Here is an 18,838-nt window from a genome sequence, read left to right as displayed (position 1 = left end):
TGTGCACAGATACAACACCATGTTTACACCTAACTTTTCATAATAAATACATTTTGTTATTTACACTTGCCTTTGTTTTATGGACCATTGGAGCTTGGAAAAAACCACCCTCATAATTATAATACACTAGCACAACACTGTTTTAAAAATTATGTAAACTGCATAACAGATATAACAAAATAATCACTTTGATCAAATGAAATGTTATATACAACAAAATATTACTTTACTGTATATAACAGTTTTTGACATGTGTGTTTATTTAATATAATGCAAATATTCAGTTAAGAGCTTTCTGGATAATATAATGTGTCAATAACTTCTTAGATTAACATAAGATAACTTTATATATATTGGAATGGCTCTTACTTTTAAGTTTTGGAAAATTAGATAGGGGCATAATTTGAATCTGTTCTATTGTGAAAAAAAATTTGGTTAGTTTTGAATAATATTTAGGAATCAAAACCATAATCTGTAAAATTGCAATATGTCATAGAACCACTCACTGTTCAAATAGAAATCTTAAGTACAGCAGTAAGAGCACAATTTCATGTTATGATATTGTATCATGGAAATTACAACTGTAAATTTTAAATGGTTAGGACTATATTACCCTACATTTTCCTATGAATATCACTGAAAAAAAAACAAATAAAAATGCTAGAAAATTTGTTAGGAAGCTATTATTATTTGGTGAAATCATTCTTTTTGTTAAAGTAATGAACTGATACAAAACTAGTGCTACAATGTGTTAATCTATCAGGTTTGTGATAGAGGATGGCCTTGATGCCAATAATTAATAATAGCTTCCTAACAACTTTTTTAGCATTTTTATTCATTTTTCAGTGAAAGTCACAGAGCATCCACAGATTCACATATGCATAAAATAGTAATTACATAAATGAATTGCTTAAAAAATATTTAAAAAATTTAATTCATAAATATCTAACTTTAGAAACATTTTATAAAATTTGAAAAATAATATATCAAGACATATCCTCATTACAGTGTCAAATAGTTTTATTTCCAATTGACAATCTTGCACAAAATATATTTGCAATTATAATATCACATAACGTGATATATTGAAATTATTATTTCATTAAAATATTTTCAAATACTTTTGATTTAAAACAAATTTCATTATAAATTATAATTATCTCTTACTACTCGATTTTGTGAAGTAACTTTGAGTTTTTCTTCCTTTTCACCATATGGACTCTTCTTTAAAGTTTTGTCTATGACAATAACTTTCTTTTCTGAATTCTAAAAAGAGAAAAAATATGAAAGTATTTATTTTTCTATCATATTAAGGATGATTGTAAACTTTCAGATCTAATGTATTCTTAAAAATGCAAATAATTTATGCAAAAATCAAATGTTCAAAGTTGTTTATCATAAAGGGAGTGTCCTATTCCTGCTATATATCAAAATAAGTAAACAAGTGCATTTTACAATCAAGGAAATATAAATCAGGGTCGCTCTGAAAAATTTTTTTAAAATTGCCAACCATTTCGCCAGTTTTACTTACTAATTAAATGCAGGTGCTGGTAGCCTTATCAGTTTGGAGTCTGGAAAGCAAAAGTAACATGTTAAGCTGTCACTTAGAAATAAGAACCATTTTGGAATAATTCTTTAATGAATAATTCCAAGTAACACAATGATTTGATCATAATGTTTAAACATTATTTCACATGTTTTGTTTTATTCTACTGAAAAAAGATCAAAGTGAAAAAATGACACCCTAAAATATTCCCCAAATTTTTTGCCAATGGAAATTCTGGGCAGCCTTGCATGAAAACTATTGTTGGTTCTCAATGTCATTTCCTACTTTCCTGTCTGAACTTGCCACAAGATGTCATGAAATTGCTAGGTGTGCAGTGCACAACACTCATTGCACAGGAGCTCAACATTCTGCTGTTTTTCCTGAAGTGTGCTTTCTGATCCAATTTCACACTGAATATCAAAATAAGCTGACTAGGGTTTTTATCACCAGTATTATATTTTATCTCCACCTTAATAAAAACATTGCCAAGAGGCAATTTTGGCTACTATGCAGCACAACTCCTGTATAGTATATTATTATTCTGATTGAAAAATCTATTAATCATGTTACTATTTTTCAATGAAAAACCATTTAAAAATTGAAAGAAATCTAGCCATCTTATTAAATATTATTTGATGTTTTTACTATTTAAATGATTGATTTTTACTAAAATTTATTATATCAATTAACTGAAAACTAATAATTCTAAATTACTCTACTCAAACCTAAAAAATTTAATAAAATATTCAAAATTATATTTAAATTAATATTATAAACATGTAAAAGTTTCATTTTTAAAATGAATGAATATATTAAATGCATTCCTATTTTAATTTGTATTTTTAATATTTTAAATATCATCATTTCATGTAACTGATAAATTCAATGAACAGTAATGGAGATTAGTTAAGTGATGATTAAATAATAAATGTTCAGGTGAATTCAAAAACAGTGTTCGGTTAATTCAAATGTTCAGTTAACAAGTTCATAAAATGATTTATTTGTTAAATCAATTCATTGAAACCTGCTTTCATATCTCATCTAATCTCTAAATAAACAACTCCAGAAATCAAATGAATATTGATACTAAGCTGGTTATTAATATAAATATTAATGATTCACTAAATAAATAAGATTGTCACTTTGCTACAAATTTAATTATTGATTAGGACAACTTGACACTCAAGATAAATTAGCAATTGCTGGCAACATTCTTAATAATTTCTATTATATTTGATAATCAATGGATAAAAAGATAGATAGGACAAATTTAACATAATGTGTATAGAAAAAGTTTGAGCATCTATAGACGGCTTAACCAGCAATATACAGTTGTATTCTATTATCTGAATTTCTATTTCTATAATCTATCGCTAATCAATTCCTGAAAATGTTTTAAATATTGGTAATTCAAATATCAAAGATTTTAGAATATTTCCCATAAGAAATAATGGAGTCATTCCCAATCTCTGCAAATAATCTCTAATCAATTTAGATAAATGATACACACACTGAAGAGGAAAAAAAAATTAACTATCAGCTTAATTCATGCTTATCATCCTAAAATTATAAGTGTTTGAATATTTCCAACTACCAACTACTTTTCTAACAAACAATTAATAATGTCATCAAAGGAAATGTTTTTAATGCCAAACTGAAACTGAACTGGCTTAATTATGTAATTTTGTAGGCAAAATTAGTAACACAGTTTTATTTAGTATAACATTAATGTTTGAAACAAAGTTCATTTTTTTATTTAAAGACCTTAAAAAGAACTATTTTAAAGTATTTAAAATAATTAATTAATATTTATTAATATTACCTTTGAGGTCTCTGATGATATTTTAGATTCAGCTTTAGATGGCATGAATTTATTTGCCAAATCTCTCACAGATGGTAAAGAAGGAAATTTTTCATCTCCAAAACTGCATGAATTTGACAACAAACTGTTTGCTTCTGCAAATGAATGACTATTTGAAGATTTCTTTAATTTAAAAATTTCCTCCTCCAAATGTGAAATCTATAAAATAAATACAATTATTAATTATTATGACTAATTTAATATTTTAAAAACTTTATAAATCAGTAATAATAAAACACAAACTCCTGTGCACAAATTAGGTTCAAAAAAGAATCTCATTTTAGATGTTGAGCTATATTCAATAGATCTAAAATCTAATTATCACATTGTCACATCTTTTCAAAAATATATTCATATGGATCATGAGATTCTTACATCTGAAATTTTAATATCAAACTGATATTTGAGTCAAATTGTCCTTTTTAAGAATCATGATTTATTATTCTCATCAACTTATTATTTGTAATCTTAATTATATTAATATTAAACTTTTATAAAGAAATATTTCATGAGAATTCAATTTGTTTTTATAATACAATGCAGTGTCAAAAATCCAGACCCCATCAAGATTTTCAAATACACATGTAAATTAGCATTTTTAATTCTGTAAACAGGGACAAACTTAAGCTGTATGGAGCCCCAGGAAAACTTTTTTGGCAAAGCCCTCTAAAATACTTTTTCATTCATTGTCATGTGTAAATAGAAAAAATTATATATATATGATATAAGTGTGTGTGTGTGTGTGAAATTCATCTTTTCTCTTAATTCTTTTGTTTTTGTTTCTGTGATACTTTTTTTGATGCATTGTGGGTCCCTAAAAGCATGGCCCTAACTGTAAACTTCTGTAATTCAGATTTAGATGCTTTAAGTTAAAGCTAGTATTTAACAAGAAATGTCAAAATACTAACAAACATTAAAAATATAATTTACAGAATCACTATATTTAAACAAACATATACTAATCATAATTTCAAAATGAAAAAATTACAAATTCTGAATGAATGTTAGAACAACAACAACAACAACAAAGTTACCACTGTAAGAGTTAAATTAATATGATGTCCATTAATTATATAAAAAAAAACATATAAAATTAAAATTGATAATATACATAATTCAGATGAATTAACTCAGCAATAATACAGTATATAATCATTAAACAATTATTACTATCAAGATCAGTATTAGAATTTATGTAACCTTAACTGATAATAAAAATAAGTCAATTTTCTCCAATATGTAACAATACTAACATTTAGCACTAAAATAGTATTTTTATATAAAATTTGATTTACTTGCACGCAAACAAAAAAATATTCTTCAACCATCAATTATTATGACAACTAGATTAATAACCATTCTGATATTTTCAACCAAATCCATTTATTAATTATTACTTATACAGAAATAAAACAAGTTTATAAAGAATTTAGATTATAAAAAGTAACTGGCCTGTTTATCATTATCAGATATATCAGTTGCTATTTTTGCTGTTTCATTTTCAAGAATGTTCATATCTTCCATACTAGTAACCAACTGAACTTCCCTCTCTAGCCGACGAACATGATCTTCTAGAGTGAAAACTTTTCCTGTGCTGATATAAACCTGTAATTATTAATAGAGTATGACTATTTACTTTCATTTGACAATTTTCATAAATTCAAATATAATCTATGAAATAACTGTAATTTTACTATATNTATGTTGCAAGTTTTTATACGGCATGTTTTTTGGTTTGTTAAATATATAAAAATATATACAAAAACGCGCTTAGTTGTAGAATTTTATACTACTGGAACTTATCTTTACAACTTGATAAGTAGAATTTTCCCAGCAAAGAGATAGACACGTTAGAAACTCGTTAACAAACCGGTTACATTAACAATACAGATAGAATCGACACTTCTTGATCGTAATCTAGTCGATAATTAGAAATAAATTGTATAATAATCTCTATTAAATATATTTTTAAAAATTCATCACTCAACTGTTAAATATAACAAATATTTAAATATAAAAATCACGATTTTAAGAGAAAAAAGTGGGCTTAACGTATGTTAAACAACGCATCTTTGTGTGAAAATGATGTTTCATTTTTGGATAATTAATCTTAGCACTTAATAAAATGACTTGACAGTGAAATTACAATCACGGAAGATCAAAAATTAATTACTCCTCTTATTTTCTCCTTTTTTAAATAATGTATTAAAAGATAAATAAATAATTGATTTGTAAAAGTTATTGACTTATGAGACAGATTTTTCTTAGAAAACTGTGTCTTTTTTATTTAAAAAACACTATATTGGCTAATAACATGTAATTTGAATATACTTTAAAATATTTATTTATTTAAAAAAAAATTAAATACTGTAATTATTTTTTAATTTCAAAAATACAAATGCAAAATATGTAATAATAAAAATTACATAGTAATTAAGAAGAGATAATTAAAATCTGATTAATATACAAACCTTTTCTTCTAAAGAATTCAAAGCTTCTTCATTATCTAAATCTACATTTGATTTATTCTGACTATTCTCTTCTGGTATGTATTTGACATTTAATTTCTTCTGTGTTTCATTTGATACGTGATTAATGTAATAGTCTCTTTGATAACGAGATGGATCTACAGAAACATTAAGTATAGGAACGTTTTCAAATGCCTCATAATTGTTTTGTTGCTGCTGACATTCAAATTCTTCAAAAGTTAATGGTCGAATAGCTGACTGAGAAAGTTCTACTGATGGTCTCCTCCTTCCAAGTCTTTTTGCTATATTTGCAGCACTATAAGGATTGTTTCTTAAAGGAATTGCATTCAACCACTTCTTGTGTTCTCTTTCAGCAATAGTTCCTGTATAATAATTAGATTTCTAATATTTAATACTACATATATATTTATTCTATTGATTTCACAGTTTNGTCGCTATTGTTTCGTTAAAAATTATTTTTAAATTATTTTATTGCTCACAAAACAAACAACCACTCATAATTTGAAAATTAAGTCTCATTTAAATACTGGCCTCCTTTCAATGGTCGAGCCACGTTGCCAGCTAAAACATGAAAAAATTTCACAAAAATAATATTAAAGTATCCAAGACATGACCAAATATTGTAGCGCCACATCACTAGTGGACATTTGAAATTTGCCGACTAGAACGGTCGGTTAACTGATGTGACGGTTAATCGGGGGTCCAATAATCGATGCTCTACTGTATACTAATAACCTGGCTTTATATAACTGTTTGGCAAATTCATTTAAAAAATAATGCTATTCAATCAGATACTTTATAAGATTTTTATGAATTATCTACATATACATGTTGAATGAACTGACTAAATACTAATCATTGTAACATTTTAACTGTTTTTGTATTTTGTGATGTATAATATCTGAAAACCCAATAGTCATGATACCAGAATAAATTGAAATTGCTGTGGTGTTATTAGTTTTGTTTCAGTGAGTAAATTTAAAAAATCCACATAAACCCTTCTCAAATTCTACTTAATGACTTTTACCTACTAATATTTGTATTTTCGAACATGTAAATTTTTTTCTGGTAATTNATCTATTAGTACATCATTAAATTTATTGTTCTTTAACAATTTAGTTACCACCGAATAAATTATTTTGATAATTCTTGTGAAATGAATTTGTCTCAAATATATGAAATTCTTGAGGATGTTAATTTCTTACATATATAAAAGTCCAATAAGGGATTTATATAAAATCTGCATAGAATAAAATATCATATATGAAATTGAAAACTGGAAAACTGCATCAGACTACATATTATACCAATTAGAGACTATGGTCAACAATTCCATATGACTGATTTATATACTGTTTCATCTAAGTTATTATGATCCTGTGTCTCTTTATATCTGCAAGAACATATCAATAATATAAAAATCCTAAATATAAAGCACATGTTACTTTGCCATAGATACAGTNTTTTAAGATTTCTTTTAAACTATTTACATTAAGTATTGTATATTAATAAGTTCAATAGACTATAACAACAAATTTTAAGCTGTTTATATTGTAATCAATTTTTAAATAATATATTCCAAAGTTCAAATCTATGTTTAGTATATACTATAATTTCATTCAAAAGTTATTATAAAGTTTTTTCTATATAATTTTAATATAATGAAATTATAAAATTTGTTCAATTCAATATAATTCTTCAATGCATTAGACTTGATTTTGTTCTAGTTCTGTTGTTAATCCAAATATTTCTAATTAATTTCAATACAAAATAATCTTAAAGCATACTTGTCAGAATAATTTCTAAATATTTAAACTACTTTCAAAATTGTACAGTAAGTTATTTGCTTTAAAAGAAAAATTTCAGAAAAACTTGTAGATAATTATTAAACTAAAAGAATAATTCTATATTAACTGCTTCAGAAAAGTAATTTCATTTCAGATTAGGTCAACTATAGTTTTTTCTCTCCCTTGACCTCAATATCACTTTATAAATGTGATATTCACCTGTATCAAATATATTTAATATAATTTTTTCAAAGATAATTTACTTAAACAATTAATTTCTTTTATTTCAAATTGAAAAATATTGAATCAAAATGTTATTTGATATATGAAGCTATTTATTTGTTTATTTCATTTATAAAAGAAGTCATAGTTAAGTAAATAAATAAAATAAAATGTAAACATATTTCAAAATACCATATTTATTTTAAAAAAGTGCACTGTCTATAACTTTTTAAAGTCTGCAACTGCACTGTTTATTAGAAATACACTTACTATTAGAAAAAGACTATTATTTTTATTCTTTGGGAATTGGATGCAACTAATATTCAAGGGCAAGTTTTAATAGAATAAAGCCACTAACATAACACTCAGCTTACACTCACTTTACTTCAACTTACTGTAAGAGTCAAAATGCTGAATAAAACATGCACTTTTTCAGTTTAAAAAAAGTTTTATTTTCCTCCAATAGATAGCATACTATTAGAGGTGCTATCTAAAACTTTTTTACCTTGCAGTTATGCTGTTTATTAGAATAAATACAATATTTATTTTTTAAAGTTTTATTAGTATAAGCATCTTTAAACTTAGCGAGTTTAAAAAGTTTAATTTTAGAAGAATTATAGGCGACTATAAAAATAGAAGCGTGTACAAGGAGCAACAGATTCTTCAATATTTAAAATTAAATTTTTCTTTTTTTTCATTAAAAAGTTTGAGAAACAAAAATAAATTTCATTCAACATTCAACAATATTATAATTTTAAAATATTTATTTAAAAGAACTTCACTAAATGTAAAGTGAAAGTGCTTTTAAATAAGTTAGTATTTTAAAATTAAATTATAGTATTGTCAAATAATATGTTTAGCAGAATCTAATTAAATAAATTTAATTTTATTATAACATTGATAACATTATACAGATTAACATTATATTTTTGTCATTCATCTGTACTTTTATTTTTACAGCAACTTACTTTAGTGTTCAAGGATTATGATATACAGTCGACCCCCCTATAAGATCATTGATTATTCCGTTTTATATGAATTTCATGTTGTACGAGTCACTTAGATTTTACAAATACGTGTACCGGGCTGTGAATGGCTCACATATTTGTAAAATTTAAGTGACTCGTACAACATGGAATTCATATAAAACGGAATAATCAATGATCTTATAGGGGGGTCGACTGTAATTACATAAATATCAAGAAAGTAATTAAAAAAATAATTAAATATAAGTCTTAATATAGTAAATCTTGTCCAAAATAAAACCTGCCTAAATAGAAGATTCTTCAGAATGGGCAATTCCAGTTTACACAGGTTTTACTGCAATAAAATATTAAATGTACAAACCTGGTCTTGGTGGTGCATTTAAATCATTTATATTATCATCGCTATTTGATTCCATATTTTGATCAGCTTCGTTTACAGATGACTGATACATTAGGTGTTCTTTACATTCTGTAAACTAGTTAAATAAAACATATCTATATATTTAAGTCACAGACTAATTCTATATATATACTGTATATATATTCAATACATGTTTTCCACTTGCAAACAAGGCAAGCTACTTTTTATATTAATTAAAGAATCAAAATTGTCAATATACAAATCATAAAATTTATGAAAAATGAATTTATATTTTGAGAAAACTATTAAGATATAATTAATTGATATTATTAATTTAATTGCAATTAATTAATTAACATGCTAATTATTTATTTATTATTCTAATGCTTTTGTTTATACATAAAGAATTGAAAATTAAAATAAATTTCTTTCAGATTATTTTAAAGTACTATAAATAATTAAGGAAAAGAAGAAAAACAACCAAAATAAAATTTTTTGGCTTACTTTTAATGTATTTTTCTCTGTTTTTATTTCAATTTTATCCTTAATTTTCTTTTGTTTTAATTCTGGAGAATTAATTTCATTTGATTTTCTGTTTTGCTGATTGATAATACTAACACTTATATTGCCATGTTCTGTAAAAGTATCAGTTATAAACACTTTTTAAGGAAGTTCATCAAATGCAAATTCAATTCAAATTGCTTTTCTTGAAACAAGAACTTTTAAAAAACTTGAGTATTTTTAAGCTACAAATCTGTCATCACAGGTCTCTTTATCTTTATTTCTTTTTAACTTCTGAAGATGTAGGCACATCCCAAAATCTCTTAAGTTTTATAAAAAGTTTTGTCCAAAGAAAAGTACAGATTTAAATTATAAACTCATTAAACACTCTTATAATCTATCTACAATATTATATATTATTAATTTTTTAAAATTTATATTGAAAAAAATTCAATATTTCTATATTTTTATCTGTAATATTACTTTACATAAAATATTAAATTTATTTTTATCAATATAAAAATCTTCATCCGAATTAAAAATTTATATGCATTTTTAAATAAAGAAAATATACTTAGTGTAATCATTATTGAAGAAGACATTAAAATAAATATATCAAATAATAATTATGTATTATGTAAATGAAAAAAATATATATAATATAGTTTAGAACGTTTACAATTATATGTATTTAATTATGAATAAATGCTTTAATTAAATAATATTTTAAGTTATTTATTTACAAATAAATCGTAATTATTATAATAAAACTTAAAAATTCTATAATAAATAAATAAAAATCTTCTTTTATAAAATTAAAAGTTTCTTATAACGTAAATAACCGAAAAATTCGATATTTAAAATATTATTACTGTTTACTAAAAATATTTTTATCAAATACATAAAAGTAAACAATATTTTAATGATAAAGCGTCTTTTGAATATACTGCAGTTCTTACAATAGTAACGCCCTATTAAAACTGTCAAACAACAATGAAACACATGCAGACAATATTCTTCATTTGTCAATTTTCCACGTGAGTTATTTAGCGTTTTTCTCAAAAAATTCATCATAACAAACTATTTAAATTCAAATACTAGCGTTTTATATGCAGGAATCATTAATTAATTAATTTAAAACAATCAAATAATCATCTTATTATTTTTCTCTGCTGAAAGATATTTTAATATATAATCCACAAAATATTTGATTAAATACATACCTGACTTTATATATAGTTTGAACCGTTACAATTTTAGTAAAATGACGAAAAGAGAGCTTTATAATTAATTTAAGAAAAACGAGAAAAGGGAGAATAACGTTGACAACAATCCCAAGTCGCAACTAAACCGATATACAACCATTTCTTTATTAATACTAAGTTATTAATCTCTACCGAAGTAACAGTTGCGCATGTGTAATGTATTTTATAAGCAATGCATCTGCTATTGTTTTGAACGGTTGACAGATTCGCCCCTCGGATGCTTCCTGTAATCGAACAAAAGCTTGAAACCGGATATGACGTCGAAGAACCGCATTTAGATTAGCTAGGATTATAACTGTTATAACTAACATTAGATAAAAGCATTCTAGAAAGGTCACTGCAAAATTTTATGTGCAATTTGTAAGAAAAACGAAGGACACCTCTCCTAATTTCGTATACAGAAAAAAAAATTTCGGCTTTTGAATTTAAAATTTCTCATTGCTAAATTTTTTTAAAGTTTATGTTGCAAGTTTTTATACGGCATGTTTTTTGGTTTGTTAAATATATAAAAATATATACAAAAACGCGCTTAGTTGTAGAATTTTATACTACTGGAACTTATCTTTACAACTTGATAAGTAGAATTTTCCCAGCAAAGAGATAGACACGTTAGAAACTCGTTAACAAACCGGTTACATTAACAATACAGATAGAATCGACACTTCTTGATCGTAATCTAGTCGATAATTAGAAATAAATTGTATAATAATCTCTATTAAATATATTTTTAAAAATTCATCACTCAACTGTTAAATATAACAAATATTTAAATATAAAAATCACGATTTTAAGAGAAAAAAGTGGGCTTAACGTATGTTAAACAACGCATCTTTGTGTGAAAATGATGTTTCATTTTTGGATAATTAATCTTAGCACTTAATAAAATGACTTGACAGTGAAATTACAATCACGGAAGATCAAAAATTAATTACTCCTCTTATTTTCTCCTTTTTTAAATAATGTATTAAAAGATAAATAAATAATTGATTTGTAAAAGTTATTGACTTATGAGACAGATTTTTCTTAGAAAACTGTGTCTTTTTTATTTAAAAAACACTATATTGGCTAATAACATGTAATTTTATGTTCTGCCTCTTATAAAATAAAACTAGATTAAGACCTCCTTTTTTGTCGGAGGCCTCAGGAAACGATACGTAGGTCACGTATATAGGTATAAATAATAACCGTTAAGAAGGGTGACCAAACAAATATGAAGGGGATACCAGTAATAGACTCGCTGTACCATAAAGTGAGTCTGTTATGAGCTTCCGGGAACAAATTGATCTGCGCTACAAACAGTTAGAAAATACCTTTACTGAACCAGAAATGTCATGCTAGGATTCCTGATAAAACAGCTTTCATATTAATTGGAGTTTATTCTATATGAAAAACTGACTGGAGAGTTATGTCTTCATAAAATCAATACTTCAATTATATATTTATTGTAAATCTCTAGACTAAAGCAAAAGAATCAAACTAAATATTTCGTTTATTTATTATATATTTCCTTCGCTGTATCACAGCTTTTAATCGAGTAAAATATTAATAATTGTATATCTTTATAAATATTCAATTAAAAATTAATTATTATAAAGATTTTGTAACCTTGTTTCCATCCAAAAAGATAACTTGCCAATTTCTTATTTACATTTAGAATAATTTTTTAAAAAAGATTTTGAATAAAATTTAATGCAAACAATACAAAATCAATACTTTTTAATTTGAATCATAGACAAATATTGATCAAAAGCCAATAAAAGAATGTTCACCAATGGCTAGTGAATGGAAGACAAAAAAATCAATCGATCGCGAAAACATGCCGAGTTTTATTGCTTACAAACCGGTTAAAACCGACTTTCAGACTAATAATAACCTCAGTTACAATTTAATTTAAAAATTATATATCTAAAAAGTAAACCTGGAAATAAAAAGCTAAAGAATGTAACATTATAGAACAAAGGGCAATATAATAATAAATTCCAAAATTTGAACCAAATGCTATAATTAATATTTTATAAGTCCATGGCCTGAGACAGGTGACATGGGCTTGCATTCACAAATGGAGTCCCATTTCCTCCCCGAAAGCCATAAAAATGTATGAAACAAACATACAAAACACACACACATATATATTTTACCACTTATCAAAATAAACTTCAATTTATACCATTTCTCTCTCTCTCTCTGCTTTAAAAACTAAATTCTTCAGCCTCAGTGTCCAGAGCCAGGCCAAATGATCCTGCTAGCCTCTCTGTCTAGGCATTCTTAAGTCAAATTATACACTAAATACTGATTTTAAACATTTGGTGATATTTTAATTTCGGGATTTTGTAAAAGGTATATCACTCGTATTATTTTTATAAATACAGTATATTTCAAATAAATTTTACACGAATGTATAACAGTTTAACACCTATTTATCATAACAATGTCACTTAAGGGAATAAATATTGCATTTATAATTTAACAAGTTTGTTAAGTATATAAAATAAGTTTTACTAATTAATTAATTATATAAATTTTGAAATCGTTAAAATTATTGTGTCTATACATTTCTAAATTTACTGAAAAATTTTATAAATCATAAATTTACATTTAAAAAGCTAATAAGAACTCTTGTACCAACTTCCAGGCACTCATAATTTACAACGTTAACGACATGTCTGGCGCCATCTATTAAGAGGTTTTATTTTAAAATAATTTTTACATTATTAATTATAAAAAAGTAAGCAGCTTATTTTTGAAAGTAGGATTGAGTTTTTAAAGAAATTGCAAATATTAATATTAAACGAGTGAAATTTCCATTAAGTCTGACCCCCTTGCTCTATCTCCCCACCCCTTAACCTTTAACTATCAAAATTTAATAGCATAGATGTACCATATACAGAAATAAGCCTACCACGTTTCAAATTTTTCCTTCATCTAGATCTGGGACACAATGCAAAATAGACGCCGACACATATAACTTTGTAAGGGTTTTATTACGAGTATTATTATTATTATTATTATTTTTTAATGGCCCTGTATGTCCCTGGAGTGTCAAAACGTCAGAAATGAAAAACATTCGGGGATCAATGGGCTAACCGAGTGGAGTTTTCTGTTTACTTCAAATTTCTAATTCAGTGGGTGATCGGTTAACGAACATAATCCGTTCCAAGACTTTGTTCGTTATCCGAATTGTTCGTTAACCGAATATCGATTTACCATAGGTTTTACGGGAATTTGATTAATTCGTTCTGGAGACCCCCAAAATAAAAAAAATATACACTTTCTTACGACGTTTATTTATATGTAATAATAAAAATACATATACAGTATACACGGTCTTGATTTTTATTAGTCATGTTTTTCCGTTTGTGGGGGTTAAAGAATGTCTAATGAAGAAGATAGAAAAGCAACCGACAAGATTTTTCAAAAGTAATTAATAGCATTGTAATTATAGAGATCCCCAAGCCTATTAACCTCAACCTGCATCCTCCCACTTCTTCAAAAGTATATTCCTATCTTCCTCATCTGCAAACTGGGCTGAACGTCTTTTTAAACTCGTGAAATATCAATTTAAATAGAAAATAATAATTTTTAATTCTTTTCATCTCTATGTCCTTAATATAAAAGGAAAAAAGTAAAACATTGTCTACTTGGAACTTTTTTATTAATAGGACTTATACTGGTGTAGTTTCTGATTAGCAAAGAGAGGAAGTCAGTCATAAAGGTAAAATAAAGATATTTTGTCTTACCTTTCTTTTGTTTTACCTTCCTCTCTTTGCTAATCAGAAACTAAACCAGTACAATAAGTCCTATTATTAAACAAAATCCACTTAGACAATATAAAAACAAAAAAGTAACAATTTTTAATTTTAAAATGTTTTCATACCCCATAATTTATCATGGGCATTAAGGAAATCGTTCCTTATCTTCACTCATACTAGTCGACATTTCTAAGAGTAATTATAGGCGACTGTTAAGCTTTTAATGTGTCTTTAATTTGGAAATTATATATCCAAATTATGAAAGTTACATACAAAAGTTCGTTTTGATGCAAGTAGTTTTTATTTTTCCTCCTTAAAATAGTCATATTTTGAAAATTAACTTATCCGAAAAATATAAATTTAACAGCATCGATTTATTTTGTTTATTAAAATAATACATTCAGATTACATTAAAATAATGTATACATAATACTACCTAAAAAGTTAATTCGTTCATTCATTTCTTTTACAAATTTTCTAGGACTTTAAAAATTCGTAGAAAAGTAACCTATTCGATTATCAAAATTCTGAATCGTAAATAGCAAAAAGTAAATATGATTCTAAACAAAAACTGTTTGGTTCCATCTGCTTCCGTTTTCGAGAATTTTCTCATATAAAAAGCATTAAATTTTTATCGCTATCTGCTGAAGATCGCATGCATAACTAAAGAGGTTACAATCAACATTAATCTAAACTGTTGTAAAAAACCACTTGATCCCTGATTGAATGCAGCGAAATCTTTAGTATAAGAGTAAACAACAATAATTTGTCAACACCAAAATATACTATTTTTTGGTTTAATTCGGGAAATCGAAATAAGGTTTTAAACCTGTCTATCTCCAATCTCAGAGAAACGAGAAAAATTCGAAAGATAAGAGTTTCCTACATAGTAAACAGTAACAATAGGTTAATAAGTTTGATTGGAGGTACGGTATTTTGTTAATACAATATCAAGTACAGTAGGCCTACACACCTGTATTAGGTACAGTATAAATCAGGGGTGTCAAACCGCGGACCGCATGCAGCCCAAGGGAAGTTCGAATGAGACCCAATAAACGTGTACACAAAACCGACAATTTTTTAAATTATTTATTTATTTCAACGGCATAAATCCAAAAAAGAAGTTTCACAAAGCCGTAAATCTTTATACATATTTTATTTTTGACTGGAAAAGAAATATTTTCAAATACTTAGAAATGTGTGAATGAGGAAGGTATACTAAATAAAGCTGGAGTTGGCTCTCAAAGGAGTATAGACTCAAATTCAGGGGAAAGGAGAAAAAGACCTAAAGATAAAAAGTAACGAGAAAGGTTAAATAGACCTCCTGTTACGCAATATGGACTCTTAATTTTCCAACCTTCCTCACTTCTTTATCTTTTGTCCTCTTTCTCCTTTCCCCGCATTTGGGTCTATAATTCTTTGAGTCTCAACTCCAGCTTTATTTAGTATTCCTTCCAGTGTTGCAAGATTCGGCTACTTTGTGCCAAATTTGGCTACCCTTTTATTAGTTTGATTTAAAAAATATCAGTTGGCACATTGGCTACTTTTTGGGCTACATATTATTTATAAATATATTAGTTGAATAAAAATGCGCTTTAAAATGGTGTTTCGTCATTTTTTAATAATTAGACACACAAATAAAACAAATATTTGTGTTTTTCATATAAATTTTTGTTTGTCTCTTTTATAATAAATGAATTTATTTCTAAGTAAAAATTGAAAGTGTCTGTAAAAGTAATTTTTAAAAATACAGTATTCTTTTTTTGTAGTAAACTTTTAATATTTATTACTATAATCTAGACATGTTAATACTTAAATATACTTGTATATTTAAAGATTGGGTCAAAATATACTTGTGGCCCAAAACTCCATGACTTCTTCCAATGTGGCCGAGAGAAACAAAAAGGTTGGACACCCCTGGTATAAATAAAACATTTTTGACATACTTTAACAGAAATAGTTTGTGAATAGTTTCTGATGCCTGACTTTCTTCAACCAATAAGTCGCAAGTCAAACTCGTAGCCAATCAGAGAAAAGCAGCATTAATTGTAGCTACATACTGTAATGTAAGAGATGTTTCTCAACTGCAATTTATGCTATCAAAATGTAGTCGCCGAGCTTTGAATTTTTAATTGACACTTCAGTCTGTAATTTGAGATAAATAATTTTCTCCCAAACGTATACGAGATAAACATGGAAAATATATTGAATTTCGGTTGAAAATGTAGAGGGAAACATTTCGAGATAAACATGGTTGAGATAGACAGGTTCAGCTGTATTTACATTAATTCCGAGGAACAGATATAAAAAATATTTTATAGTTTATCTTTATACATAAAAATATCTATAAAAATTATTGATCATTTATTTTTAAAAATTCAAAACTTGAACCTTCAAAAAGAAAAAGTATTTTTTTTTTTTTTGTAGAAATTGCCTGAAGAGACGTTTCTCTCATAAAGACGTGAAGTACTTGCACTAAAAGCGATATTTCTAACTTTTTCTTTTAAAGCAGCAGTTCTTATTCTTAACTCAGAATGGTTGTTTGATCGATTTGACGTGATAATGCAATACAACACGATTATTTTGAAGTAAAGTACGCCTGTCGGCTTGAAATCATCATGAATGAAAATCCACAGAAAATGTACTTTATATATATACAGTAAAACCTGTCTATGGCGACCACCCACGGTTCCTTCAAAAAGTGGTCTTTTAGACAGGTGGTCGTCCAATACAGGTAGTCCTGTAATAACGTATTTCCGTACATATTTTGCGCACTTTTTTGCCATTTCTACTAAGCAAAACTCGAGATGAGTAAAAATTCGCTTATTTTTACTCAACTATAGAGCTATAGGCCTATTGGTATTGTAATTTATTCTTATCGGATAACCCGATTTACAGGAGTGGTCGTGATATTATAAGACAGATTTAATACCAATATTTTGATTAATACAATACTCGCATTTTCTCGATTATAACGCACACTTTTTTCCGACTTAATTAATTCGACTTGATTCTTTTCGTTCGCTCCTCACGTAATACACGTGAGGAGCGAACGAATTCGCTCATCGGTGTATAACGTCATCGATATACAAGCACGTCCTATCTCTCCATCACTTTGGTTTTGGTAATCTTATTTCAACTTTAAAACTACTGCATTTTTTAATATTTTCTTAATTAAGTACTATAAGAAAAATTATTAATTAATAATAAAACGATTTTATTATTTTTTCTCATTATACGATTTCATTACATTCCGCGATTGTCATTGCGGAATCGAAAAAGGAAGGTTGCCTGTAAAACTGCATTAATGCGTTTATTGTTTTTTGAATATTTTCCGTGCGAAAATTACTTGGATATTCTTTTTCTAAAAATATCATGGAAATAAGGTAGGTTAATACAGAAACCATTTATCGCACATGTACTGTATATGAGCTTCAAAATAAATAAAAAAAAAATAAATTTTATCAAACGATGAGATCATCCGATTAATTGTATCGTGTACAATATTTTATATCCCTAACGAAAATATTGTAGGTCTACGGTAAAATAAATTTCGTTTTCCCACAGTTAAACTTCGCCACTAATTGCCGTTGTGATAAACCATTTTCACTTTCTCTGATAATTTTAACACGATCTAACGGCAGCGCTTTGCATTTCTTTCATTTTTCGGACATTTTCCAACAAACTGAAATGAATTTCCTTTGTTGCTAGACTAATTTATTAACACCTGCACCTAATTTCGAGGATGAGAGAAGTGCCCGGGTGGGTTCGAACGAGAGTTTAGACTAATTCATTATATTAGAAGGGGAAACGTCGTTGAGATGGGTTCGAACAATAGTTTAGACCAGATACGTTCCGAAAGTGGTCGCTTATTACAGGTGTTTTATGTTGTTTCGGACCAAAAATCGATGCCTGCGGTCGCGTTATGCAGGTAGTCGTTTAATACAGGTAACTTATACGAAGACTCTATGGATAAACTATTCCGTGCCAGAAATTTTTGCCCGTTTTGACAGGTGCCCGTCGAATACGGGTGGTCGCCTAAGCAGTTTTCACTGTATATGCTTAATTTGT

The 18,838-nt window shown here is 26.6% G+C and overlaps 1 protein-coding gene across 1 annotated transcript in view; it reads right to left on the bottom strand.

The window, feature by feature from the left end:
* Positions 1-18,838, bottom strand: part of LOC111629164 — a 65,299-nt gene that overhangs the window by 3,056 nt on the left and 43,405 nt on the right. Inside the window, exons 16-21 of the mRNA XM_023373043.1 lie at positions 9,757-9,887; positions 9,253-9,367; positions 5,879-6,258; positions 4,860-5,012; positions 3,369-3,566; positions 1,168-1,266 (exon numbers count right to left, since the gene is read on the bottom strand). Coding sequence (XP_023228811.1) covers positions 1,168-1,266; positions 3,369-3,566; positions 4,860-5,012; positions 5,879-6,258; positions 9,253-9,367; positions 9,757-9,887 — 1,076 coding nt within the window. The remainder of the gene's footprint in view (positions 1-1,167; positions 1,267-3,368; positions 3,567-4,859; positions 5,013-5,878; positions 6,259-9,252; positions 9,368-9,756; positions 9,888-18,838) is intronic.

The sequence above is a fragment of the Centruroides sculpturatus genome, unplaced genomic scaffold (genome assembly GCF_000671375.1).
Source record: "Centruroides sculpturatus isolate CEXI.00-Female unplaced genomic scaffold, Cexi_2.0 scaffold500, whole genome shotgun sequence".
NCBI classification, from domain to species: domain Eukaryota; kingdom Metazoa; phylum Arthropoda; class Arachnida; order Scorpiones; family Buthidae; genus Centruroides; species Centruroides sculpturatus.
This window is presented reverse-complemented; position numbering and strand designations above follow the sequence as displayed.